This window comes from Bombyx mori, chromosome 13 (assembly GCF_030269925.1).
Source record: "Bombyx mori chromosome 13, ASM3026992v2".
NCBI classification, from domain to species: domain Eukaryota; kingdom Metazoa; phylum Arthropoda; class Insecta; order Lepidoptera; family Bombycidae; genus Bombyx; species Bombyx mori.
Genome location: NC_085119.1, coordinates 16,136,228 through 16,163,197, shown reverse-complemented (window position 1 = coordinate 16,163,197; position 26,970 = coordinate 16,136,228). Strand labels below are relative to the sequence as shown.

General features: G+C 36.2%; 4 protein-coding genes across 5 annotated transcripts; 2 read left to right on the top strand and 2 right to left on the bottom strand.

Annotated features, from left to right (window-relative positions):
* Positions 1 to 71: 71 nt before the first annotated feature.
* Positions 72 to 8,487, bottom strand: LOC101736667 (alkylated DNA repair protein alkB homolog 8). Its single transcript, XM_004927689.5, has 8 exons — positions 6,989 to 8,487; positions 6,550 to 6,790; positions 6,063 to 6,380; positions 5,723 to 5,882; positions 5,150 to 5,408; positions 2,879 to 3,034; positions 1,959 to 2,123; positions 72 to 1,316 (listed from the first exon to the last, which is right to left on the bottom strand). The coding sequence occupies exons 1-8, from the start codon at positions 7,082 to 7,084 to the stop codon at positions 927 to 929; spliced, it is 1,785 nt and encodes a 594-aa protein (XP_004927746.2). The 5' UTR covers positions 7,085 to 8,487; the 3' UTR covers positions 72 to 926.
* A 294-nt stretch (positions 8,488 to 8,781) lies between these two features.
* LOC101737110 (phosphatidylinositol N-acetylglucosaminyltransferase subunit A) lies at positions 8,782 to 11,916 on the top strand. The gene is made up of 2 exons (XM_004927693.5): positions 8,782 to 9,260; positions 9,374 to 11,916. The coding sequence occupies exons 1-2, from the start codon at positions 9,258 to 9,260 to the stop codon at positions 10,664 to 10,666; spliced, it is 1,296 nt and encodes a 431-aa protein (XP_004927750.2). The 5' UTR covers positions 8,782 to 9,257; the 3' UTR covers positions 10,667 to 11,916.
* Positions 11,596 to 15,225, bottom strand: LOC101736808 (clathrin light chain). 2 transcript variants are annotated; one of them, XM_004927690.5, is made up of 6 exons: positions 14,539 to 15,002; positions 14,143 to 14,295; positions 13,336 to 13,447; positions 12,795 to 12,806; positions 12,212 to 12,400; positions 11,596 to 11,847 (listed from the first exon to the last, which is right to left on the bottom strand). In XM_004927690.5, the coding sequence occupies exons 1-6, from the start codon at positions 14,699 to 14,701 to the stop codon at positions 11,841 to 11,843; spliced, it is 636 nt and encodes a 211-aa protein (XP_004927747.1). In that variant the 5' UTR covers positions 14,702 to 15,002; the 3' UTR covers positions 11,596 to 11,840. The 2 variants fall into 2 exon arrangements, with proteins under 2 accessions (XP_004927747.1, XP_004927748.1); XM_004927691.5 differs by lacking the exon at positions 12,795 to 12,806 and having other exon boundaries at positions 14,539 to 15,225.
* Positions 15,226 to 15,500: 275 nt separating this feature from the next.
* LOC101737955 (large ribosomal subunit protein mL64) lies at positions 15,501 to 17,114 on the top strand. Its single transcript, XM_012691973.3, has 3 exons — positions 15,501 to 16,038; positions 16,383 to 16,618; positions 16,840 to 17,114. The coding sequence occupies exons 1-3, from the start codon at positions 15,735 to 15,737 to the stop codon at positions 17,041 to 17,043; spliced, it is 744 nt and encodes a 247-aa protein (XP_012547427.1). The 5' UTR covers positions 15,501 to 15,734; the 3' UTR covers positions 17,044 to 17,114.
* Positions 17,115 to 26,970: the final 9,856 nt, after the last annotated feature.

The following is a 26,970-nucleotide window of genomic DNA, read 5'->3' as shown; positions in this document are numbered from 1 at the left end:
CAGGGCGGCGAAACCATCACAGCACGTCCTGCCTCTCTCTAGTAACAATTACCAGTGAAATCAAATACAAATTTACAACATTCAGAGACGTTTATTTCAATTACAATTAGGAATGTTCTATAGAACGACGGTTATAAACAACACACATGGATAAACCACGATATTTCCACTTACAAATTAAAATGGATACATTTTTATTATAATATTTAGTTGATAAACAGATAAATTGTTTATAGACAATACACTTCTTTGGTGTATACAAAAGTTTAAGACAATTAAAAAATTCAAACATTCAAGCACATGGACTTTGAACATGTAGAATGTGTAGCAGCATTACCTTAATTTGTCATTTACTTTACTTTGACCGCTAACTACATACTTGTAAAATTCACGTTACAATTGAATGCTAACTTCACTCCGGATGTCACAATATAATTACATTCTCGAAGTTTACGACAATATACATTCATATAAATAACTATAATTTTTGGCAGAATTTCTCATCCAGTGAATAATTATAGGACAAAAAAAACTTTAAACAACTCATTTAAAAACGTATTGTATGTAGAGAACTCGACTGAGATCGAAAATAAATAAAAAAACTACACACCAATTTGTTTAAATCATTTTTGTGTTGGAAAAAGTAAATCTGATCTGATATTTGACCATCACACATTGGCTTCCTCGCACACATTTCATACTTGCATTGTTGCAACACAAACAACTGTCATCTGTGACATCATCAATTTCAATATTTTACACTTCATTTCGAAATGAGCCAGGGAATCAGTGGCATACAGCCAGCATGCAGCGTGCCACTTTTCACTCGAGAGGCACTTGCGGCCAACGATGCCAACACACATGACGTCTTGCCTTTAGACAAAAATGCTGAGACGATATCCATATTTAACTTTCAACTTTCCCTATTACACTTTCATACAGACGACACACCAATTGCCTTCCTCGTAGAAGCTCCTGACGATCGCGAGCCGCGCGTCTCGGCAGAGCTGATCCAGTTCCCCTTCATCGAAGACGTGGTAGTATCTGAGAAAGGTGGTGTCGGGCTGTTGGAGCGGGGGCGCCTTGCTGCGCAGGTTCCAGGGCACCAGCAGATCCTTGTGCTGGAACTGCGTGCGGTTCTCGTGCACGGGCAAGTGGATGCCGCCCACCGTCAGTTTGTGCCGGTCCAGCAGCGGCGCCCGGGTCCGGGACAGGTAGCTCGACTTGGTTTGATCCTTGGCCCACACCGTGATGAGCGCTTGCCCGTTGGTCCGCAGGAGTCGGTGTATTGTTTGTAGCGAGTGGAGGCGCCGTGCCTGGTTTTTTTTTTAAATTTCAATTCAGGAATGTAACGAAAAATTAAGTTCGGTAAAAAAAAATGTGTCAGAAAACGCATTATTTTTGTTATTTATTTTCATAACTGATATTCCGAGTATAACACAGTTAGTGGTTGTGTCAACGTGCCCAGAAAATTTAAAAATTCTTTATTGCTTAGATGGGTGGACGATCTCACAGCCCACCTGATGTTAAGTGGTTACTGGAGCCCATAGACATCTACAACGTAAATGCACCACCCACCTTGATATATAAGTTCTAAGGTCTTAGTATAGTTACGACGGCTGCCCCGCCCTTCAAGCCGAAACGCATTACTGCTTCACGGCAGAAATAGGCAGGGCGGTGGTACCTACCCGTGCGGACTCATAAGAAGTCCTGCCACCAGTAATTGCGTGTTTCATTTTTATTAACGATGTTATTCCTTCACCGTTGAAGTCAATCGTGAACTTTTGTTAAGTACGTATTTCATTAGAAAAATTGGTACCCGCCTGCGGGATTCGAACACCGGTGCATCGCTAGATACGAATGCACCGAACGTCTTATCGTTTAGGCCACGACGACATAATATTATAATATCTGATCTTCCAACAATAATATCTCCCAATAACACAAGTAAATGTCACCTGTGTGCTGAAGTGGTGCACGACGGCTACGCAAATGATGAAATCAGCGCACTCGTCCTTGAGGCCGGTGTTGAGCAAGTCCAACCGGATGCAGTCGGCGCCGGATATCCGGGCCGTGAGCCCCTTGCATTCCTCTAGTAGACCGCTGCTCCTTTCACCGGCTACCTGGGAACGTTAACAGAGATAGTTAACAGTGGAGCTGACAACGAGACAGTTCAGCATCAGCATTGGGACAGTCCTCGATAGCAGTTCAACGCTACTCAAATATTACGATAATATTAATTATTAATAGGTACCATTTGCAAAATTAGGTGTTCACTCCAAAAAATATATTATTTTATTATTTATGTTAATGTAAAATAATTGGTATCCTATTGTGGCGGTAGCCATCATACAACGCAAAATATTTGATAGATGCCTGAATCTCGCTTACGACATTTTCAAGATAAGCTTGTATATATAAGTTCCGAACAACATGTGGACCCTCTCGCCGGATCTTCTCAGTGGGTCGCGTTTCCGATCCGATGGTAGATTCTACGAAGCACTTCTCTAGCTAGGGTCAGTGTTAGCAACTCTCCGGTTTGAGCCCCATGAGCTCACTTACATACGCTAGGGTAAGCTGAAATAGCCTCTCAAGGCTATCAGCATAGGTAGGGAAAAAAAAACATTTGGATCGTCGGTCTACCGAGCAAATATCACCCGCTTGGTGAAAGATTTTTACTTTCTTCGTAAACCCACACTATTAAAAGAACACAAAAGCAGTGATAAAGTGAAGTACATTATGATGAATACATTAAGTTAATAAATTTGACTGGAACATAATTATGAAATATTTGAAGAAATTTCATACAATCTTTCTGGGCCATCTTCCATGACCAGGAATAATTCCAATACTTATTTTAAAAAAAACCTACACTAACCTGCAATATATCTGTTCTGTTGAGTATATTCTTGCCATTGCCACAGCCAAGGTCCAGCACTATAGATCCAGCCGGCACGTGCTGCATGAAGTCTACAACTTTGGGCCAAGGCTTGTGCCGCGTTGTGCTGAAGTGTCCTGCGATTTGTTCGTATACCTTACAAAGAATTGAGAAGATGTTTATGCATACTTGAATAACATCTTAATTTTTGGCAGAAAATTTATTCAAAACTAGCGACCCGCCCTCGTTTCGCTTCGTAAACATTAAATTTTATTTTTTACTAGCAACCTGCCCTCGCTTCGCTTCGGAAACATTAAATTTTATTATTGATAGATGAGTCCCGCGATGTTACGGTACGACAATAACCGCGGGTAACGCCGCGAGGCAAAGCTAGTCTAAAAAAAGCCTAAGTTACTCCTTATATCATCAGCTACCTATTAGTGAAAGTCTCATCAAAATTGGTTCAGCCGTTCCAGAGATTAGCCGGAACAAACAGACAAACAGACAGACAGAAAGACAGACAGACAGAAAGACAGACAGACAGACAGACAGACAAAAATTGTAAAAAATGTTATTTTGGTGTATGTACCGTATATATATTCATATGCATGTAGTAAAAAGCGGTTATTTCAATATTACAAACAGACACTAAATTTATTTATATGTATAGATGACGTAAATTTTTTTCCTACATCAGATGAGCCATGAGAGGCTACGTCAATGTAACCTAACAAGTGGGTGAGCTCACGGGGATCAAACCTGACGATGTTGCTAACACGAACCCTAGCAAGAGCAGTGCTTCGTAGAATCTACCACCGGATCGGAAACGCGACCCTCTGAGAAGATCCGGCCAGAAACTCAGTGGGCTGTATCTCTGGGTTAATTTACTCGCAAGCGACGGGTTCGACGACAACAATGGCCGGTGACCTAGTATTGTTAATTATTCATAGCTATATTGAAATCAATATAGCAAATCAATACAATAGTTATTTTTCGATTATGTACAGTCCTACAATGAACTTCACATGATTGAACCAGTGTTACATCCGACGGCATATTGACGGACTTTATCTATCAATTGCTTGAAAACTTTAAAGTTTATATATAATATATAATCATGACTAGCAATTCTGTGTAAAGGGATTTAATGTTTAGAAATACTGCAATATTATAATTTTGCTATAAGTTTAATGACGTATATAATGACGAATATTATGCAGCAGTTTAATTAATTTTCTAGAACCTAATTGAATTGATTTTCTTACACAGTAGCTAGAATTAAGTAAATTATGACTGTCTTTTTAAATAGTATACAGCAAACTTTTAGGGAGTACTATAAAGATTGTGTTGATTGTGTGAAGAAGTCGTCGTGGCCTAAACGATAAGACGTTCGGTACATTCGTATGTAGCGATGCACCGGTGTTCGAATCCCGCAGGCGGGTACCAATTTTTCTAATGAAATACGTACTCAACAAATGTTCACGATTGACTTCCACGGTGAAGGAATAACATCGTGTAATAAAAATCAAAGCTGCAAAAATTATAATTTGCGTAATCACTGGTGGTAGGACCTCTTGGGAGTCCGCACGGGTAGGTACCACCACCCTGCCTATTTCCGCCGTGAAGCAGTAATGCGTTTCGGTTTGAAGGGTGGGGCAGCCGTTGTAACTATACTGAGACCTTAGAACTTATATCTCAAGGTGGGTGGCGCATTTACGTTGTAGATGTCTATGGGCTCCAGTAACCACTTAACACCAAGTGGGCTGTGAGCTCGTCCATCCATCTAAGCAATAAAAAAAAAAAAAAAAGATTGATGTTGACATCTGAAAAAGGCACAAACTAGGAATCTTGCATCTGTGATTACGTAAATACAGCAGAGTCAATACAATCATATCAATAATCAAAATGAAATAATGTAACATACTTTTGAAACATTTAGCAACTATAAGTAAATTGTTAAAAAACATACTCATTAAAATGCCTCAGATTATAAATGAAGCAATTCATGCTAATAGATTTTATTTTTTCCAAAATATGCCACCTTTTGCAACTTCTTAGGAATATTGTGATCATTTTGATAGATTCTGGAAGTACATTCTAAAATGTTCTGAAAACAATTTGAAGCGATCCTATTACTAATTATGAACGAAGTAATATCCTGAATGTGTACTGAAGTTATTAATTATACTAAAATTAACATTGTGTATTGTCATTATTAATAGATTTTACCAACAGCTAATGAATGATAGTAATACTTAAAACTAAAAATACCTGGTGCACATGTATGTCCTCTATGTTAGATGCAACATCATTGCTAATTGTCTCAGGAATATTACGTTCAATGCTATCACACAACATCTTGTATTCACATTTACATGGCCCGCATCTGGTCCATCGGAATGTCAAGGAGATTCTCATCTCCCTCTGTACAGTATCAGATGTGATCACTTTAACTTTCTCATTATCTATTAAACGAACATCAAGGACTGGGTCCCACATTCTTGGCTGTATTCCATGCTGCCAGTCATATCTGGAATTTATTATTTTCTTTTTTATCACGGAAAGTATCAAAGTAACTTACTTTTTGTAAAGTTTTTGCAAATTTTTAAATATTAGTTACTGTTACAAGTTGCCTGTAAGTGATTTTGTAGAAATAACAAACTAGTATTCTTTTTATCCTTTTAGAGTTGACACTACATTAAGACACTTATCAGTTCTAGATTAAAAACGTCATGAAGGTGAAATTCCTCAAGAAAAAATACACGTTTATAAATTGATGATGATAATGATCCTTATTACTTTGTACCTTTGTTTGTAACTTTGTCTCAGAAATGCATTTATTACCTAGCTTCATCTTGCATTATCATCATTGATCTAGCCTCAACCATAACTGGCACATATTTCCCTGTGTGATGCTTCCAATCCATAACCACATTGGAGCCCAGTGATAGGGCCAGAATTGTTTCTCCAAATGGACTGTGTTTGTCGACATGCGACGGGATACCTGAAAGAAAAATTTTGTATTATTATTATTTTGGATTATGTGGACATGAGTGTGTGTGTCATGAGGACATTACTACTAAATCAAGAGTTCAACAACAAACAATTTCTTAGTGACTGGAAGCGAGAAAATTAATTATGAAGAACTTTAGAAAATTCATATAATAAAGTAAATAAAAATCACCTTGCCCAGGTAAGTACTTGTTAACAGTCAGCTGAACTGGTACTCCGAGATCGTAACCATAGTGTTGGAGCCTTCTCCACAGCAATTTACAAATCTTTGGTATTTTTTCCTGCAATGGGCAACTCAAGTCAACGTCATTGCTGCCATATCTGAACTCATAACCATAATGTTTGACTTGACGGTTCTTTAATGTTGTTTCTACGTGTTGTATGTTAAAGGTATTAAGGAATAACTTCTCTTCATCTTCGGTAAGAAAATCGGGTATTATATGTAAGCCTTTAGGATTTGGATGCTTACAAATAATATCAGTATCCGGAACTGAAAAAAAATCTTCATTTCACAAATATAAAAGACAGTAATTTAAAAAGGCAATTATTTTATAAGATTATTTGTTATAGGTTTTAGTTAATTTTGTTATAACCAATTATGACAAAGAGATTTGCCTTGAAATAAGATAATTCAGTAATTCAATACATTTCCAACTTACCATTTTCAACAAATGTCACATAGAGTGTTGTTCCATTCTCATCTACCTGTGCTTTCCCATTGCATGCCTCATAAAATAGTGATGCATTCTCGGCTTTATCAAACATGAGATATGAGTAGGATTCTCCTTTCTCGGCAACAAACTTAGGCAATGGTGTGTTTACCTTGTACTCTGTGAGCAGTTTCAACAGTTTTTGCTTATCAAATCCTGTAGCTTGCCCCACATTGCAAAGAATCACATTCTGTAAAGATATAAGCAATTTACCTAGTTCCAAGCCATACAATACATTTAAAATAGAAGATAATACAAATTTGTAGCAGTTTAAGTACTAGTGTTAATGAAATTTATGTTTAAATTTATATCTGGACTATTTTAAGGGATAGCAAGCTAAAGATTTTAATAAACACTTGAATGTAAGCTATGGAAATATTTTACTTACGGGCCTAGGATCTTCATAACAAACAATTCCTTTCAGAGTATTCAATCGGGCAGCAAACCGTTTGCGTTTCTTCTCATGTTTTCTATCGTCTTCCATGTTGTATCAACACTAATTACAAATATATTTAAAGCTTAGTCTAACTAAGGGAGCACTGTCACAAGTAAAAAATACAGAATCTGATACAGAAACAAATGTTCACGTTTGCTTACTTGAATTTGATAATAAGTGTATAATCTATGATTGTAATGTTATGATTGCTCACGAATTAGGTAGTAGGTACCGTAAAATGGGGCGATTAGGGATTGAGAGGCGAATCGGGAAAAAGCCGGGAAAATCTTTCGACGCTCAATATTAGTTAAAAATTCGTTTCAAAATCTTCCATTTTTTGTAGTTTAATAGTAGAATGTTGAAAGTTTACAAAACAACTCTGAATATGCATGATAATAGCTGCTAACTTATAAAAAATCGCGTTTCAAATTAACTTTCTGTGGTGGTAATTATTTTAGTGCTAGAAACTTTGCTCTCTTTTATTTATTTGATAATAATAGAAGACGACTGTGATTTATAAACGTTATTTAGTGTTTGAACCATCATGTATATTAAAGGTAAGTCTCAGTTGTTATTGGTTTTAATGTATTTGATAAAATAAAAATACATGTAAAAAGCTGTTGTTTTTGGGGATATTGGGGACGTCTTAGGTACAAATAACAACGAAAAAGGGGTCAATTGGGATGAGAATACGTGAAATGGAAACGACCTAAGTATAAATAGGTACAGGTTTGTAGGGTTGTCTATGTAGTTATAACAATATTTTTTAAATTTGTTGGTAAAAATCTGGTTTATTCATCATGTTTTTGTCTAGAACTTTTATTCAAAATTATCAATGTGTTATTTTATTGTTTGGTAAATATTTATATTATCGGTTACGTATTGTTTTCTATTTTTAGATATGCCTCGCGTGTACGTATCAGAGTGCAAAGCCTTATAAGAGATATTATCCCTTAATATTAAAAACAGCAATTGGGAAATTGCCTAATTGGGAATAAGTCTTTAGTTGAAATAGCTAAGCAATTTAATATAAAGTAAGTCAAATTTGCACAGACATGTAATAAGAACAATGAAATCTCAAGGTGGACAAAAATGTCTAAGTAATACATAATAACATATTTAATATTTGTTCAGAGTGTCAGTTTTTCAATGTTTTTTATTGATGATCACTTTGTTGGTGCAACTAAATAAATAAATAAATTAAAACCAAGTAGTGCCCACCCTAGCAAATTTCTCATTTCGTCCCAATTAACCACAATTTCCGGGTAAATAGGGATTACACCAATTTTTGCTTTTTTTGCTTAAACTGGAAGGCTAGTTGCATAGTTTTAAATTGGACAACAAAGATGCCCCCAAGACTCAATCATTTTGATCCTGATATACCATTATATACATCAACAACTACCTTAAAATTGGTCATAAAGTTGGAATTTGTCCCTAATCGCCCCATTTTACCGGTACCGTACGGTACCGTACCTATCTATTATCACAAGTAATAGGTTGGGGAAAAGTCTTTTCGCATTATAGTATGTATAAACTTGTAATAAAATCTCTTTGGCTATATTTGTGTCTGGCCGGTTTTGGTATAATTAAAAGTTTAAATTTTAAAGAAGATAATTCCAAATTCGAATTAGGAAAATGTGTGATTTTTTTTTATTTTTCTCACTGTCAAGATGAGTGAATCTAATGAAGAAATTCGATACATTTTAAAATTTTACTACAAAAAAGGTAAAAATGCAACGCAAGCCGCGAAAAATATTTGCGATGTTTATGGACCTAGTGCAGTGTCTGTGAGAGTAGCACAAATTTGGTTTAAGCGTTTTCAATCCGGAATTTTTACTAAGGGGTCAATTCTCTTCATGTCATCCCGTACCTTCGGTGTTACTTTGTCTCACTTCATTCAGTTTTATTTAATTTCGCTCCATTTCCATTTTGAAACAATAGATTTAGGCTTTTTTATAATATTTTGTTGTATGGGCTAGATTCCCTTTGCATGTCCAAAGGACTACTGAAAAATGTGTGATATCTTAAAGTGTCATAGATAGGTTGCAAGGTTAAAATTGTATTTGTTAGGTCCAGAAAATTGATATTTCTTACACATAAATTGAATACTTTATTCTGTGAATAGTATTACAGTATGTTGGATTTGATGTGATATTATCTGAAGATCTACGAAATTTGAACTATTTGTACCAAAGAAAGGTACAAAACATTCATTTAAATGGTAAAAAAATCTTATTAATCTACTGGGCTTGTACATGTGAATAGATAATTGCTCCTTATCCTACTTTTTTCTACGACAATACTTAAATAATTAATAATTATTTAACTTTTCAGGATACTAGAAAAAAGAGGCAAGTTGTTTGTATGGCTTCAGATTTCTTTTACCCGAATACCGGAGGTGTAGAAGAGCATATATTTAATTTGTCACAATGTCTCATTAAACGAGGCCACAAAGTCATAGTACTAACTCACTCTTATGGCGACAGAGTCGGTATCCGATATTTAACCGCAGGCTTAAAAGTTTACTATTTACCTATTAGAGTATTTTATGCCCAGTGCGTATTGCCAACAATGATATGTAATATAGCTTTAATAAGAAATATATTGATAAGAGAATGCATTGAAATAGTTCATGGTCATTCTGCTTTTAGTGTTTTGTGTCATGAAGTATGTATTATAGGCAAATTAATGGGATTAAAAACTGTATTCACTGACCACAGTTTATTTGGGTTTGCTGACACATCAGCTGTACTGACAAACAAGTATTTACAAATATGTCTCAGTGAGATTGATCATTGCATATGTGTATCTCACACTGGCAAAGAGAACACAGTGTTAAGGGCCAAAGTTCAAGCTCACAAAGTTTCGGTGATCCCAAATGCAGTTGATGCATTTTCTTTCATTCCTGATCCATGCCAAAGAGATCAAAAATTTATAACCATAGTCATAGTCTCAAGATTAGTGTACCGAAAAGGTGTTAATCTCATGGCTGCCGTTATAGCAGATATGTGCCCACGGTATCCAAACTTAAGATTCATCATAGGTGGAGATGGTCCTAAGATGTGGCTACTACAAGAAGTCCGAGAAAAAATAGGTTGTCAAGAATCTGTTAGATTGTTAGGCAGCTTAAAACATTCAGAAGTTAGAAATGTTTTAGTGAAGGGTGACATTTTTTTAAATACATCACTGACAGAAGCATATTGTATGGCTATAGTAGAAGCTGCAGCTTGTGGACTAAAAGTTGTTTCTACAAAAGTAGGAGGAATACCTGAAGTACTACCAGAAAGTATGATCTATCTTACGGAGCCAAATGTAGGCAGCCTGGTCAGAGGAATTGAGAAAGCAATAACTGATATTAAAGAAGGAAACATAATGTGTCCATTTAAATGCAATAGACTGGTTCGAGAGATGTACAGTTGGATGGACATTACAAAAAGAACTGAGATAGTTTATGATAGAATATTACTAAACAAAAATAAACCACTAGGGCAACAGTTACGTAGCTACCTTAATTCTGGTGTTTGGCCCTTTCTATTAGTGATAAGTTTAATGTATATATTACTACAATTAACTGAGAGAATTTATAAAAGGAAGTATATTGACAAAGCAAGAGACTTAAGACTATAATATTTAATTTCTAAGGTATTGTTTAAAAAACACCATGATATCTTTTATGTGAATGTTTAAATTTGAGCAAAGAATAAATCTAGTAATATAATTTGCAATTTAACTTAAAATACTCTAATCACTGGACTATAGATGTCCACTGTAGGCTTCCCAAAGTTCACTGCAATGGCCAAGGCTGCACCCCCATAACCAACAGTTCATCATGTAACAGAATGTTATTCAATCTGGAAGTCAATTTGGCTTTGTTCCAATCCGCATCTATGCATCAACAATCGAATCATGCAAAAACATAACATAGGTACTGTTGGTAGAGCATCTTGTGAGTCTGCATGAGCCTGCAGAGCTTGCATAAGCCCACACATTAATACCAACAAGCAACATAACATGTTAAGACCACCCTTCCTATTTCTGCTGTAAAGCAGTAATGTGTTTTGGTTTGAAGGGTGGGGCAGTTATTTTACTGTAAAACGAAGACTTACAACGCATACCTCATGATGGATGGTGACATTAACATTTTAGATGTTTATTTATGGGCTTCAGTGACCAGTTAACGCCAGGTGGGCCATAAACTCGTCCATAAAAACCGCAATAAAATATTTTATATACATGGATAAGGATACATGGAAAGGACAGTTTCTTTAGTTAAAATGACACTAAACTACTTCCTCAACATACACTAAAATTATATTGTTGTTTTTTTATTAAGCTAAACATATACTTGTCGTTTTAAGAATATTTGTATCATGTGAATCAGTCATTACTAACACAGCCATTGGATAATAGATTTGCACGTCTTACATTATGTGTAATCAAATACATTTTCAATTGTGATAATATTGTATTGTGTTACCGATGTTACTACCAATCTTCTTCATTTTCAGACCCAATGATTTTTATCATATTTATGATAAAACGAATAAAGACAAAACTTAGTTTTGGAATGATTTATTTTTAAACTGAGTTAGCATAAAGCTAATAACTAATCCTTCAACTAGTTAGCCATTACATAGTAAATACAAAATAATTTCAATAAATAACAAGGCTCTAAACCACTATTGTGTTTTGCTTGAACATTATTAATATTGGCCTGTCTTATATTTATAAAAATAATTAATGTGATCTTCGAAAGCGGACTGATAATATAATAAGATATTATACAAACTGTGATGTTATTTCAAGCCCTGTGAACAAATAAATTTATATTAATTGTTATTAATAAAATAAATTATAATAAAGTTATTTTGAGGAAACTTTGTTTTTTTAATTTAATTTATTCTGTCTGAAAGAATAAAACTCTGCAGTTTAAGAACATTAAACAAAAAGGAATCCTTAGTATTGCATTCACAAACACATGTATATACATATCACAAAGTGAATATCATCCATAATGTGGCATGAGATCGATAATACTCTAAGAATTCTTCTACTATATTTAGCATGTTTTTTAGCATTATGGGATTATGGTAGTCCTTTATTTGTAGTAGTTTTATGGTTGACCTACCTACGACACAGCTAGAAAACGAAGAACATAAATGCATTTCTTACACTTTAGTAGCACGTGATGGGTAGTTTGGGCGAGATCCAGCTTGCTTGAGCTGAAGCACAATTGACCGTAAGCGTGCCACATCCCTTCCTCGACGGGGTCCAAAGTCACAAAGCTCAGAAACCCGGGCCCATTCATTTCCTTCCTCCACACTACTTTCAGATCCTCGAGCTTGTGCTCGCTCTGCATTCCTATCATTTAAGCAAAGCACATGTTTTTCTATAAAAGAAAGTATCAATACTATGTTCATGCAATTGAACAAACCAGTCAACTACCTTTTATATATGTGTGACACTATTTATTCATAAAAAATCATTCAAATATTTTTATGAAAGAAGGATAATAAAAATATTTCAATAGATAGTTTAAACAGCATAAAATTATAGTGCACTGAGTTCTATGGTGCATCAGTTTTTTCAGTAATGGTGATATCAGTGTGACAGTGAAACTTGATTCACAGAACTTGTTACACATTTTATGGATACAGTTAATTCTAAATGTATTTTCATGTTCCAATATTAATTACAAATTCAACCATGACCATGACAAATGTTATCAATTTCTTAATCAGTTATTTATACTCACTTAGCAGATTCCCTGGGGCATTGAAAAAAAATTTGATATGTTTTACCATCTTACTTAAATTTAAGAAAGTTAAAATATGATTTATTGATATATATACTAACATTTACAATCACAGTCAATAAAACTGTAAAGCTGAAGCTGGTTGCATCGAGGGGCATGGAAGGGGTCAACAGAATTAAATATTGAACAAAAAGGCCAAATTTAATAGAAAAGTCCCCTCCAGCACTCAATTGTCTCAAGTTAAGACAGCAAAAGTAATGCCAAGTTTTAGTTATGATATCAATTCGATTAAAATAAAAAATTAAAACTTGTAATAATAAGTTAAAATGCATTCAAAAAGCACTAGTCAAAAATAACAACAATTTGAGAGTGCAAACCACTCAACCACAATAGCTTAACAGTATTCAGGGTGGTGGAAAGGCTCAGAGCAGAGTTCTGTATTAAACTAATCCAGTTGATTCTAAAATTCTACGATTTATGCATATAGCTGATCAAAACTTTATTTTGGAACTTTAATGGAATTGGAATAATTGGATTTTACCTGTTGGCAGCTTTAGTTTTGGAAATCTGTTCTTCATGTGATTTGTACCAGTCCTCCAGTTCTTTCTTGGCTATCTGAAGCATTTCTTGCTTCTTTTGTTCTTCCTCAGCATCTGTGAAATTAGCACCTCCTTTTGTTAACTTCATATTAAATAAAATAATTAAGATAGTGACTAAATAGCTAGATCTTGTTTCTCAATTTTTTTAATTGTATTCTTCTCTACTATTCAATTAATTAGTATCATTAGATTCTTAAAGTATTTTTTACCAATCACATGTTTGTAAGATTTATCTACATAAATATATATATATATATATTTTCCATATATCCATTCGCACCTTTAGAATTGAAGTGGCTTAATTAAAAATAAATAAATAAAATGATTTATACTTTAAACGACTTATAGACATGTATTCTATCAGTTTATACAATTAACTTCTTTTTAAGTCTAGAAAAGGACAAAGAACTCTTTCCATCTCTTTCAAATAAAGCGCATACCTTAGATTAAAATAAAAAATGTAATGAATATGTATTACAATTTTCTAATAACATTTTTGGAGTTTAACAAAAATAAATTTTTGGCTTATGGCGCTTCAATTCTAAAGGTGTGAAATCTTATTCAATAGTATTTACATAATTAGAAAATAAAAACTGACATTTCTTGACCTTAATTTTTATACAAAATATGGCAATCCCCCCTTTAGTTGGCAGGCATCCAAACTTCTTATACCTTCTACGATGGTAAAGAAAGCCTATATCAGAAAAACCATGTCACTCTACTTTAAAATAATTGTAACAAATAAACACCTTTCTCTTCTAATCTTTTCTTTTGTTCTTCTCGCCATATTTTGATCTTCTCAGGTTCCTCACGTTCTTGTTTGAATACTGTTGTTGGAGTGGATCCCAATGGAGCATCATCCAACAGACCGTTAGCATCAAATGCTGATGCACTGGGTACTTCTATAGAGGTATAGCACGAAATTAGGATTTATAAGACTGACAACTTCACTACCTTCAGATATTTCCACAAAACGAAAAATAATTTAAGTACTAACTATCGGATAATGAATCATTCAAACACAATTATTGATTAGCTTCATTCAAGATAGTGATATTTCTTTTTTCCAGATGAAATTATTTATGTTACAGCGCATCATAAATTTATATTTCGATCTCTAGTTTTATAATACCTAATATACTTACCGACAAAATCGTCAAACCCGTTTGTAGACGTCGAAATGGCAGGGGGCGGAGCACTGGTTTCTAGCTCGTCTTCGAGACCTGCTAGCTGATTCTGCTCACGGGCAAGGAAATCTGCTGCTGGATCGACCTCAGGTTCAACGAAACTGTCTCCAAAATCATCCATTTTCAAATAAGCTTTTGGAACAAATCAATTAACAGAATGAGAGTAGATTTTCAACACTCTTTGACGAAAATGATGAGAGAATTAACAAATTAGTGTGCAATCTATGGTGAAAATGAATTGACACGGTGACAGTTCAATTTTTCAAAAGTTGTTTAGCTAAATTTAATTTTACGCCATTGTGATAAAATTTATATTTCAAGGTAACAAAGATTTTTTTACTTCAGGCAACTAAAACAAAATGTCAAACGAAAGACATTTTGTTTAACGCCAATACGACTGACAAAGGGAATACGCCTACAAAGATTGAATGATGTGTTATAAAAAATTTAAATCATGTCAGTTGGGTGAACAACCAAATGAAAAGAAATTAATAACTTTTCAACAAAATATTAAGAAATATTTTTTTTTATTTTCGTTCCATTTCATACATCGAACTCGTTGAATAGTAACCTATAGACAAAACCTACCGAGTTTCTAGTCGGATCTTTTCAATGGTAGATTCAGCGAAGTGCTACTGTTGCTAGGGCAGATGTCGCAACTTTTTTCAGGCTTGGCTACGTGAGCTCGCTCATCATCTAATGTAAAGCAAATTAGCCCCTCGAGGATAGTGGCAGATAAGTAGGAAATAAGAAAATTCCATTTCACCTTTGTTAGTAAGCTTTAGTTCTTAATAGTAAGAATTTAGGCTGTACGCTTTATGTTTCCTTGAATTTGAATTGGTTGAAAACATAGAGTTAGTAGGTACTTATTAACTCCATGGTTGAAAAAGAAAATGTTTCACAAGTCCGTAAGTTACTTGCATTCAAGATGAAGTTACTATGTCGCCTTTGGCTGACTCGACTCTGGCTAAAATAAGCTTCCGAATGAAGTTTGATCGCCATATTGAAGAAAAAAAAAAAAAAAGTTACTTGTAGCAAAAGTCCTACCCATAGATTATACACTTAATATTTGAGTTTGAGTTCTAACTCGAAACAAAACCTAAAAATACTACAACTTCAACTCTTCAACAAGAATTACTAAATTTAGCTAAAAAATGAATTTGTGTGTTAGATTGAAATGCTTCCGTTATAACATTTCCAGCCATTTATACAGATATTCTACAACATCGGAAGCAATTGAACAAAATGAACAAGTAATTATTGACGACAGCGATGTAGCACAGGCGAAGGAAGAAGAAATTAATAAAAAGAGAAATATATCTCGTCTTAGTATGTCACATCATAACCTCGTTAACGGGAAACGACCTTACGACTATCCAATGAGTTTAGCTCATTTGACCGTGAAATACAACAGGAAAATGTATGGAAAATATGGAAGCGCTAGTGGAGTGAACCCTAGTAAGTACTTTACTATAACATATTCTTGTTCAATAAATGTTTACGATATATAATGAATCAAGTCCTATTGCGGTTTAAAAAAAATAAGCAGGCTTGTGAAAAATGTCTTTTTTGTCGTTTGGGTGGACACTTAAAATCTTAATATTTATCAGTGGTGATGAGCAGACCTTGTGTTCAAGCAATAGATACTATTATGTGAAAATTACTGCCTTAAGACATGGGATCAGAACTTCTAAATTGTAATACATAAATGCTTTATGGCAGAAATAGGCTGGATGATGCTAACGGTCCCTGTGGACTTAACTATCTTCTTATGACAGTCAAAACAATGTTTTTTTTATAAGGCTTATGCTGGCCAACTAGAGCAGACATCAGAGAGAAATTGGAATATGAATCCGAAGCATACCCTTTCACAATACAAGAGATGATGGAGACAACCAGGCAGAAACGTCTAGCTGAAGAGGAAAAGATACTGAAGAGAGATCAGGAAATTGTAGCCAAAATGGCAAAATTAGAGATGTGGAAAAAGGAACTTCGAAACAAAGTCGCCAAGAAAACTGCTGAAGCACAGGCTGCTAAGGTATATAATTATGAATATATCATTATTTTCACATTAGAGATTATTGAGTGATTGTAGTGTGAAATATTAAAACCACCTTAAACCAGTACCCAGCTTAAAACTGTCAATTTGGTGGTCACAATATTAATTTTCTGATTTTACCAGGAACAACAATTATAATGTGGTGCCTACAATGTTTAGAATATATGCTCTCACAAATAATTTGTTCTTTTGCCCAATAGGACAAGAAGGAACGCCTTGTTGAGGAGGTGCGAAGACATTTTGGTTTCAAACTGGATTCTCGTGATGAAAGGTTCCAGGAGATGTTGGTCAAACGCGAGAAAGAACAAAAGAAACAGGAAAAACTAGCTAGAAAAGAAGCTAAGGAGAAGGTTATGATTGCCAAACTACAACAGAAGAATGCTGAAATCAGTGAAAACAAATAAAAATAATTTTAATATGATTAATATAAAAAAAAACTAGTATGCTTAGTAAACATTTATAAGTTAAAATTTAATAATACTTCTTTATTTCTGAGCAATGGATTAACCAACCTAACGTTACAAAAAAAAACAATAATGCAAAAAGATGATGAATTCACATTACTACTACTACTGTGAGTAGTAAAGTTTGCCTGAGAAAAACCACTGCCCTACCAACTTCTGCAAAGCATGAATGCACTTTGATTTAAAAGTTTATTGTCATCTCACATATCATATATGATTGACAATCTCATTCTCATGGATTGCTTGAAGCCTATAATGACTTTGGTTTGCTCCCTTTGTGTTTCGAATCTAATGTTCCATGGGGAGTGTTGGAGGTATGGTTGGTGATGATCTCGCCACTGGAACCGCGCTCATCCATTCTACCTAGAACAACTGCGTTCATCTACAGTGGGTTTCTAGTATGGAGGGTAGATGTGAAGAGTACCATAGGGGACAAGTTGAAAGAGTATCCACATGTAAATAACAAATTATGGTTGGAAGACTTACCAAAATAGCGTTAGTGTAGGAAATGGATATGATACGAATAAAGCAGCTTTAAACAAAGTGAAGTATGTTGAATTAAAAAAAAGTTTTATTTTTTATTGCTTAGATGGCTGGACGCGCTCACAGCCCACCTTGTGCTAAGTGGTTACTGGAGCATATAGACATTTACAACGTAAATTCGCCACCCACCTTGAGATATAAGTTCTAAGATATCAGTATAGTTTATATAGGATCTCAGTATATTTTTCGTGACTAATTAAAAATATGTAGTAGGTATTTAAAATCTAAACTTTTTTTATTACTGTAATTCCTTAAATTCATTGTCCCCTTCACACTCATAAGCTAGACCGCGCGAGAGAGAGATGGGCAGACTTTTCATGATGCGCATGCAGTGTGACGTCACGGCGCGCGCTTATTTACAAACACTACACAAGCGCAACGTGTGAATGTGTTGAACGCGAGGTACATGGTAGGTGGAGTGAGGGTGCTAGGTTTTATTTTCGTTACGGAATTTCTTGATTCGATGGCCTCGCTCAAAGCCCGCGATAAAAGCTATGCAATAGCTTAATGATAATGAAGACCGGACTGCTGGAAATCTTTAGTTACTAAATACATAACCTAAAATAAAAATCTAGACATTACCTATATGTAAATACATGTAAAGGAAATTTGTGACAGTACCGTGGATGCACTGTATTTCGGCCGCAGCAATATCTCTCAGGATCACGTCGATGAGTGTCAGAACAAACTTGTGTCTGAAATCGAATCATCCCTTGTGAAGATTTCCGATTGGGGGGGACTAAATCTAGTCCAGTTTAACCCTTCTAAGACTCAAGTTTGCGCGTTCACCGCTAAAAAAGCCCCCTTTGTCGCATCGCCACTCTTCGGAAACACTCACCTTTGTGCCAAGCCGAACATGGGCATTCTGGGCGTAGACATTTCGAGTGTTGTCCAGTTTGGCGGTCATTTGGAGAGCAAGGCTAAAATGGCCTCCAAAAAACTCGGAGTACTCAACAGGGCCAAACAGTACTTCAAGCCGGCTCACCGCCTTAAGCTGTATAAGGCGCAGGTGCGGCCTCACATGGAGTATTGTTGCCACCTTTAGGCCGGGGCTCCGGGTTATCAGCTATCTCCATTTGACCGAATCCAACGTAGAGCATCCCGGATTGTCGACGATCCTGAACTTGCCGATCGGCTAGATCCTTTGGCACTGCGTAGGAATCTATCTTCCCTATGCATACTTTACAGAATTTACAATGGGGAGTGTTCCGAGGAGTTGTTCAATTTAATAGAAGCCGCTGATTTTCGCAACCGATCCTCTCGCCGGAACTATCATCCGCACCATCTGGATGGTTGGCGTTCCACTACAATGCGTTTTAAACAGTTTTCTGCCACGCACAGTAAATCTCTGGAATTCGTTGCCATCAGCGGTCTTCCCCAACAACTGCGACATTGGGTTATTCAAGAAAAGAGCATATTATTATCTGAAGTGTAGGCAACGCACTGGCGTAAACGCTGGTGACCGTGGGCGGCGGTGAATCACTTACCATCAGGTGACCCGTCTTGCTCGTTTGCCCCCTAATTGTTATAAAAAAAAAAAAAAAAGTAACGTAAGTTTCGTGAATTTGAAATGAGTCGCATTTAGTGTATGTTTACAAGTCTGTTACCTAAAAGTACTAAAGTCATTTTTCCTAAATAAACCGTCATCTTTTCAATTGTTACTTATTAATTGTTACTTCTTCTTCTTCTATCTCTGTATATAAAAATATATATATAAAAAGTATATAAAAATAAAAATTGCTGTTCGTTAGTCTCGCTAAAACTCGAGAACGGCTGAACCGATTTGGCTACTTTTGGTCTTGAATTATAAATTATTTGTGGAAGTCCAGAGAAGGTTTAAAAGGTAGATAAATATGAAAATGCTCGGAATTAAAAAAAAACAATTTTGTTTTCCTTTGATGTGTCTCCGGTCGGACGGATTCCTTTTGTTTGTTTTAAGTTTATTTTATACAAAAGCTCGGGTCTTTCTTTATTGATTGAGGTACTACGAAGTCTGCCGGGTCAGCTAGTTTTAAATAATAAAGTGATTGCAGAAATAAACTCGTCTACCAAACAAACTTTATTCATACAAATAAACAAAAGGAATACAAAAACTCATGAAGACTCATCATCGTCGCTCGAGTAGAAGGCCTCTCGCGGGTTGATGGCGAGAGTGCGCTGCGTCAGCTGAGGGGAGCAAACCAATGTGTCTGACGAATCGCTGACCATGCTGCTGCTAGGACTCGATCTGTCCTGGGAACTTGACTGAAAATAATAATAAATAAATAAATATTTTCTAACAATCACGCCACGTTAACTGGTCCTGTGCTAATTTCGTAAAGAGCTTGTGTTACAGGTACCAGATAATGGAAATAAATGTAAGATTTTTATTATACACATACATATATTTAATATACATCCATAACCCTGGAAAATACACCTTATATTTATCATACAAATATCTTCTCTTGGCGGGATTCGAACCCGCGACCCCCTTGAGTAGCGACCATGTCACTTACCACTACACCAGACGGTCATTTAACCATTTAAACGTTTAAAAAATCATTTTATTTTTTAAATAAACAAAACTTACCGATATACAGTCCCTTATCATCATCATCATCATCATCATCATCATCATCATCATCAGCCTTTATCTGCCCACTGCTGGACATAGGCCTTCCCCAATGCCTTCCACATAATGCAGTAATACAGTAATAAATAATACAGTCCCTTGCTTTAAGATAATTATTATAATGGGCTTTGGCGGTTATATTGGTAGTGGTGACTAATGGTTCAGGGCGTTATCGGAAGTGAGATAATTATAATAATTAAATAACACAACAGTGTGCTTAGTGCGAGTTTCTTAACGTCTTCGATAGCGTAAAAGGTAACTAGAATTTGTATGCAGTTGGAACAGCGCCCTTAGCGGCAAACGTACGCAAACGTTCCAACTGCATACAAATTTGAATTAACGTTTACGTTATCGAGAACGTTAAAAAACTCGCACTAAGCACACTGGTTACTCCTAGCGTTTATTCGCGACCGAAACTTAAAAGTAACAAGCAACGGAGCTTTTTTTTTATTGCTTAGATGGGTGGAGGCGCTCACAGCCCACCTGGTGTTAAGTGGTTACTGAAGCCCATAGACATCTACAACGGTTACCCCACTCTTCCAACCGAAACGCATTACTGCTTTACGGGAGAAATGGGCAGGGTGGTGGTACCTACCCGTGCGGACTCACAAGAGGTCCTACCACCAGTAATTACGCAAATTAGAATTTTGGCAGGTTTGATTTTTATTACACGGTGTTATTCCTTCACCGTGGAGGTCAATCGTGAACATTTGTCGAGTACGTATTTCATTACAAAAATTGGTAAGAGTACAGTTGTGAAGTTATGAAGGCCAGGGTTGCGTAACTTGTACTTTTTAATTACTGCATTATTAAAATTTTATGTGGGATAAAGCAAAGTATATATGTATTGTCTCGAACGCATAACTTATACACGAGACGCACGCCTGATACCGCTGTGTCACAAGCTTAATATGAAAAGCCTCAGTCAAATATACATCCAAAAAAGAATTTGACAATACCTTCTTTGTCTTCGTTCTCATGTCGTCGTAGCAACGTTCTTCGTTCAAAGTTCTAGTGTCGCCCATTTGCTTTTCGATCATTTCTGGTTTCTGTAAAATCACTTAACTTAGGTACGATTATTCGAAGACAGATTGTTTTGTTTCTAAAATACCCTGGATTTAGTAAAGCTTGGTAATCAGGAATAGGTAATTGGGTAAATAGAGGTAAAGCGTCTTTATGTAAGTAATAATACATTACATACGGCCACCGTTGATATCAGCAAGACCCCAGAGGTCTATAAGCACGTATTATTTAGAAAGTGGGATAAAACAAATCTAGGTTGAAACTGATATACATAATTAAGTATTATTTCCGTATTCTGTGATCACTTAAGTTAACCCATGCGTTCAAATTCAGATCTGACGAAAATGCCGTTTTTCTAAATTGTAAACTAGTAACTGGCTGTTCACATCTATTTAAATTTTAATATTATTATGCCCGTTATTAGTGTAGCAAGATTATTTTTAATGATACTTGTAATAGAGCTATAGATCCATTTAGATATCAAATTTGAAATTAAACCGACCATTTCAACGTCCCTAGATCTCTGAGATCCTGGTACATCGCCCAACAAATGCGCAGACTTGGTCATTTTCTTTGTCATCTTGGCATTCGTGAGCATTTTGACGTGCGTGCTTTGTGCTTTCTTCGCTACAATATTGGCGCGAAGTTCACTGTATCCGTGCATTTCAGCTTCGGTGGCCTCATTGACAATTGTTTCTTCGACATTGTTATCATTTGCCGTGTCAACGAGGCATTGTCTGAAATTATATATTATATATTAAGGCCTTATATTAGAGATTATATCTGCCAGGGGCAGAGCCAAACCGCTACCTACCGTTGTTTGTCTCCATCTGCAAAACCTTTACTAACAATCGAATTATCATTGGTTTTTACCTACGAACCTACCTACTACGATTCAGCACATAAGCAATGCCCCAAACGAAAACTTATTCATAAAAAGTCATGGTCAGTTATGTTAGCTTAGTGCTGGTATATTTGATCACAGCTTCTTACTAAATAGCAATGGCAAAAAGTGACTAACTTTCTGTATGCTAACGGCAATTTCGCAGATAAAGACCTAATATTTATATTTTACTATACTACTTATTATTTTTCCCTTTTTAGTTAGTATTTTTAAACTTAATTAGATTTTTTGTTTTATTTATATTATAATAATTTATTTTCTTTTACAAACTTTCGCTGTTTTAATAGCTGTAAGTTTTGAAGACCACGATGTTAAAGTAAAACTACGATTAAAATACTCTCACACTCATAACCGAGAGGCATATTCTAATGACATCTCTGTTTCAATACGTCAAAAGTTTAGGCGGGAGAGCGCGCCAAAAAATTGACGTACACATAAGTACGTTTAAAAAATATTACCCTCCTGCGACTGTTGGGTACAAAGGACGGGCACATAAGATTTTTGTTGTGTTATTTTGCTAGAAGTCTGAAGTTTTTGAATAAACTACCAATGAACCTGTTAGTATTGACGGAATACCCACCCGTGACACTGATTATTCTTGATAAATTCATATATATCCTTAAAGGCCTGCTGAATGTAGGACAGCGTGTTCTGGTCGATCGGAATCGAGCTCGAAGAACCAGAACTGCTTGAATAATCACCCGAACGCGAACTCGCTTGGAATGACTGTTCTGAACCTAGACAACCCAGAGGGTAATTAGTTTCTAAATGTTTAGTTTTTTTTCCTACCTAAGCTGATGGTCTAGAGAGACCATATCAGCGTAATCTTAACTAGTAGGTGAGCTCAGGGGGCTCAAACCTGACGATGTTGCTAACACGAACCCTAGCAAGAGCCGTGCTTCGCAGAGAGGGAAGATCCGGCAAGAAACTCAGTGTGCTGTATCTGTGGGTTAATTTACTCGCCGAACCTTCGTCGCCAGCGACGGGTTCGACGAGAACGATAACCGGTGCTTGAGGTACCTAAAAGCACCATTAGTGGATCGAGAGGATTAGAAATGGTGTGTTTTGGGCAACGTCGACTGATTACCATTCGGTCCGCAGGATCGGCTATGTCGTTACTGGCGGCCACGATGAGAGGATTCTCATATCGTGCTGCTTTATCGAAGTGGAAGTGTTACATGTTCCGTATGTTGGAAAAACATCATAAATGAAGGGGGAACGAGCCAAAGGTAGGGCACCAACAAGATGGTAGGACACCTTAAGGAGGACAGCAGGGAGCAGCATCCAACAGACGATCCACCTCGCAGCAGACCAATTTTCATGGAGATACTTACATATGTAACATACGTGTGGTTGCGATCTTCAGTAAAGAAGGAACGACGATAAAGTATTACTTAATTACCTGACGACATGGCCCCATTCGCCCACAACTTGATCTGCTGCTGTTTCAACTGCTTCATTTGATCTACTAGTTGTAGATTCAACTCCTCGAGTTGCTGCCGATGCGATATCTCTTCTTGAAGCTGTTCTTCGAGTACTTCTGTGTAATCTCTGCAAAGATCCATATTTCCTAATGTAGATAATGTGTTTTTTTTTTTACTTTTTATTGCTTAGATGGGTGGACGAGCTCACAGCCCACCTCGTGTTAAGTGTGGTTACTGGAGCTCATAGACATCTATAACGTAAATTCGCCAGCCACCTTGAGATATAAGTTCTAAAATCTTAGTATAGTTACAACGGCTGCCCTACCCTTCAGACCGATACATATTACTGCTTCACGGCAGAAATAGGTAAGGCGGTGGTACCTATTCGCGCGGACTCACAAGAGCTCCTACCACCAGTAAATGAGTTCGCATTCCTCACACTGAATACAACGGTGCTTTTTTGTCTCCCTACCTATTCGCTGTAGCTTAGGGGTCTCGCCCGGTCGGCCAGGTGAACTCACGAACTTAACTCATGAGAATATTCTAACACTAGCCCGAGCGAAGCAGTACGCCGCAGAATCTACCACCGGATCGAAATCGCGACCATAGATAATACACTTAATATTGAAATCGCGACTCACCGAGAAGATCCGGCGAGAAACTCAGTGGGCAAAGTCTATGGGTTAGTTCTAGTAGTATAATTCGGATGGTGACGAATTATTTAATTTTTTATTGCGCACATGAATTGCTTTAAATATTCTTGGCTATCTATATAAGCTATTTAGCGGGTTCTTACTAAGATTCTTATTTTTAGTTAATTTCCAATATTGAATAGGTAAAAAAGGCATCGAAATATGAAGTGAACCAATCTTATTGTTAAAAAGTACTTTGTTAAAGACACTAGTCACATAATGTTTACTAACTTTTCTTTTTTGACGACGCTACTCTTTGCTAGGTATTTCGATGGCGCGTTTTTCGTTATCGTTCCTCTGTCTTTGACAGCTCCATTTCTAAAACAAAAAAATGATTTTCAAGTTTTAAAAAATTAAAACAATGACAAATTAAGACTTATTACTACTATCTCCATATGAGTCGACTATTATCAAAGCCGGCAATCTGACTTTTGGACAATGATTGGTAAATCAGAAAAACGAATTATTGACTTTGTATTCCATTGGCAGTCACAAAACTCTTCGGAACGACATCTTAGATAAATAACAGGTTAACTATTAACCTTTATTTAATGCAGGTTTTGAACCGTATTCTTTGAAGGAGACGATTATATTCAAATCAATCTGTATTGACATATCAATAATTTTTTTTTGTCCAAATGCACAGATTGCCACCTTTGATAATAGACGACTCATATAGACTCCATATAGAATTCCATATAGAACTTTTTTTTTATTGCTTAGATGGGTGGACGAGCTCACAGCCCACCTGGTGTTAAGTGCTTACTGGAGCCCACAGACAACGCAAATGCGCCACCCACTTTGAGATATAAGTTCTAAGGTTTCAAGTATAGTTACAACGGCTACCTCACCCTTCAAACCGAAACGCATTACTGCTTCACGGCAGAAATAGGCGGGATGGTGGTACCTACCCATGCGGACTCGCAAGAGATCCTACCACCAGTAAACTCCATATAGAATTGTGAAGCTAAAACAAAATTACGTTTCTAACGAAAAATATGTCCATGATATTATAATATACGCTAGAGATTAATGATTAATAATGTCATTAGGTACTTTGTAGTGAAATTAGAAAAGACTAAGCCTAATATTTTAGTAAGACTAAGTTGGTTTGTGATATCACAGAGTATTTCGGGTTTAATATTGACAAAAAGTATTTAATATATTTGAATCTGGAGCCTGAGAAGCCATACAATAATTAAACCAATTGAAATCGCTTACTTGACGACAGTTTTAATTCTTCCATCATTTGAGCAACCGCTAACATTTCCCAGCCATGAATACTGAAAAATCAACGTAGTCAAATGTTATTGGAAACCAGACACAACGTGAATTCGAAATACGTAGGCAAGGGGCCTATTTTCTTCCTTTCGTACTGGTGAAACCGTATGAATGATTAGCCCCAGGAAAGGGGCAGGATACAGTATATACTCGTTCAAGAGGAAGGGGAAATCTAAATAGGCATTAAGGGGGGAGATAGAAAAAATTATAAATATACTCTTAAATCGTCTGTGACAAAGAAACTCGTCGGAAACAATACAATGATTTATTTATTGCCCATGTAGGCAGACGAGCATACGGCCCATCTGATGGTGAGTGGTTACCCATGAATGTCAGCAATGCCATCGGCATAGCCAGGCCGCTGCCTACCGTTAAATACTCTCCACAAGCCACGTTTGAAGAAGCACATGTCATAGCGCTCGGGAAACATCGTAAAGGAGAGCTTATTCCAAAATTGGATGGTACGTGACAAAAAGATATCAGATAAGGGCTGCGGATGAATGCAGTGGTTCTACGTTGTATGGATGAACTCTACAATGACAATAAATACGCAATAAATAGTTTTAATTATGCCTACGACTCGCGAAAATCGAAGAAAATACTAAAAATACTCTTGTTAATGAAATGATATGAAATGCGTTTATTTCAGGAACTTAAGCCCATTTAAATCAAAATATGTACAATAAAATTAAAATTACAATTTATCAGAATGATTAAAATGATTCAACAAATAATCACCTGTCCTGCCGTTCCTCTTTCGTTAGCTCTGAGTGCAGACCTAACCTTGGATAGCGACTCGATAGAGATCTCAGAATTATGCCTCAAGTCCAAGACGACGAGGGTAGTGTTCGATCGCATCATGTTCAATGTAGCCGTTGCTGTTGCTTCTGTCAGACCGCAGTTTTGGACGTCTAGTGCTGTAGAAGGAATCATTGTCGTTGAAAAATTGCTGTGTCAATAATATATGATTGTTATAAAATAGTTTTTTTTTATTGCTTAAAGGGGTGGACGAGCTCACAGCCCACCTGGTGTTAAACGGTTACTGGAGCCCATAAACATCTACAACGTAAATGCGCCACCCACCTTGAGATATAAGTTCTAAGGTCTCAAGTATAGTTACAACGGCTGCGCCACCCTTCAAACCGAAACGCATTACTGTTTCACAGCAGAAATAGGTGGGGTGGTGGTACCTACTCGTGCGGACTCACAAGAGGTTAAGTCACACTTTCATCTAAGCTACTCAGCTGATTTATTTGAAATTTTACATCTATGTTGTCAGAGGTACAGAAAAAAACATAAGGTATCATTGATGCAGAAATAAATATTACTATTCCGAGAAATGGAATTTCTATATTAAGGCGAGTAAAGCTGCAGGCTATAGGTAAT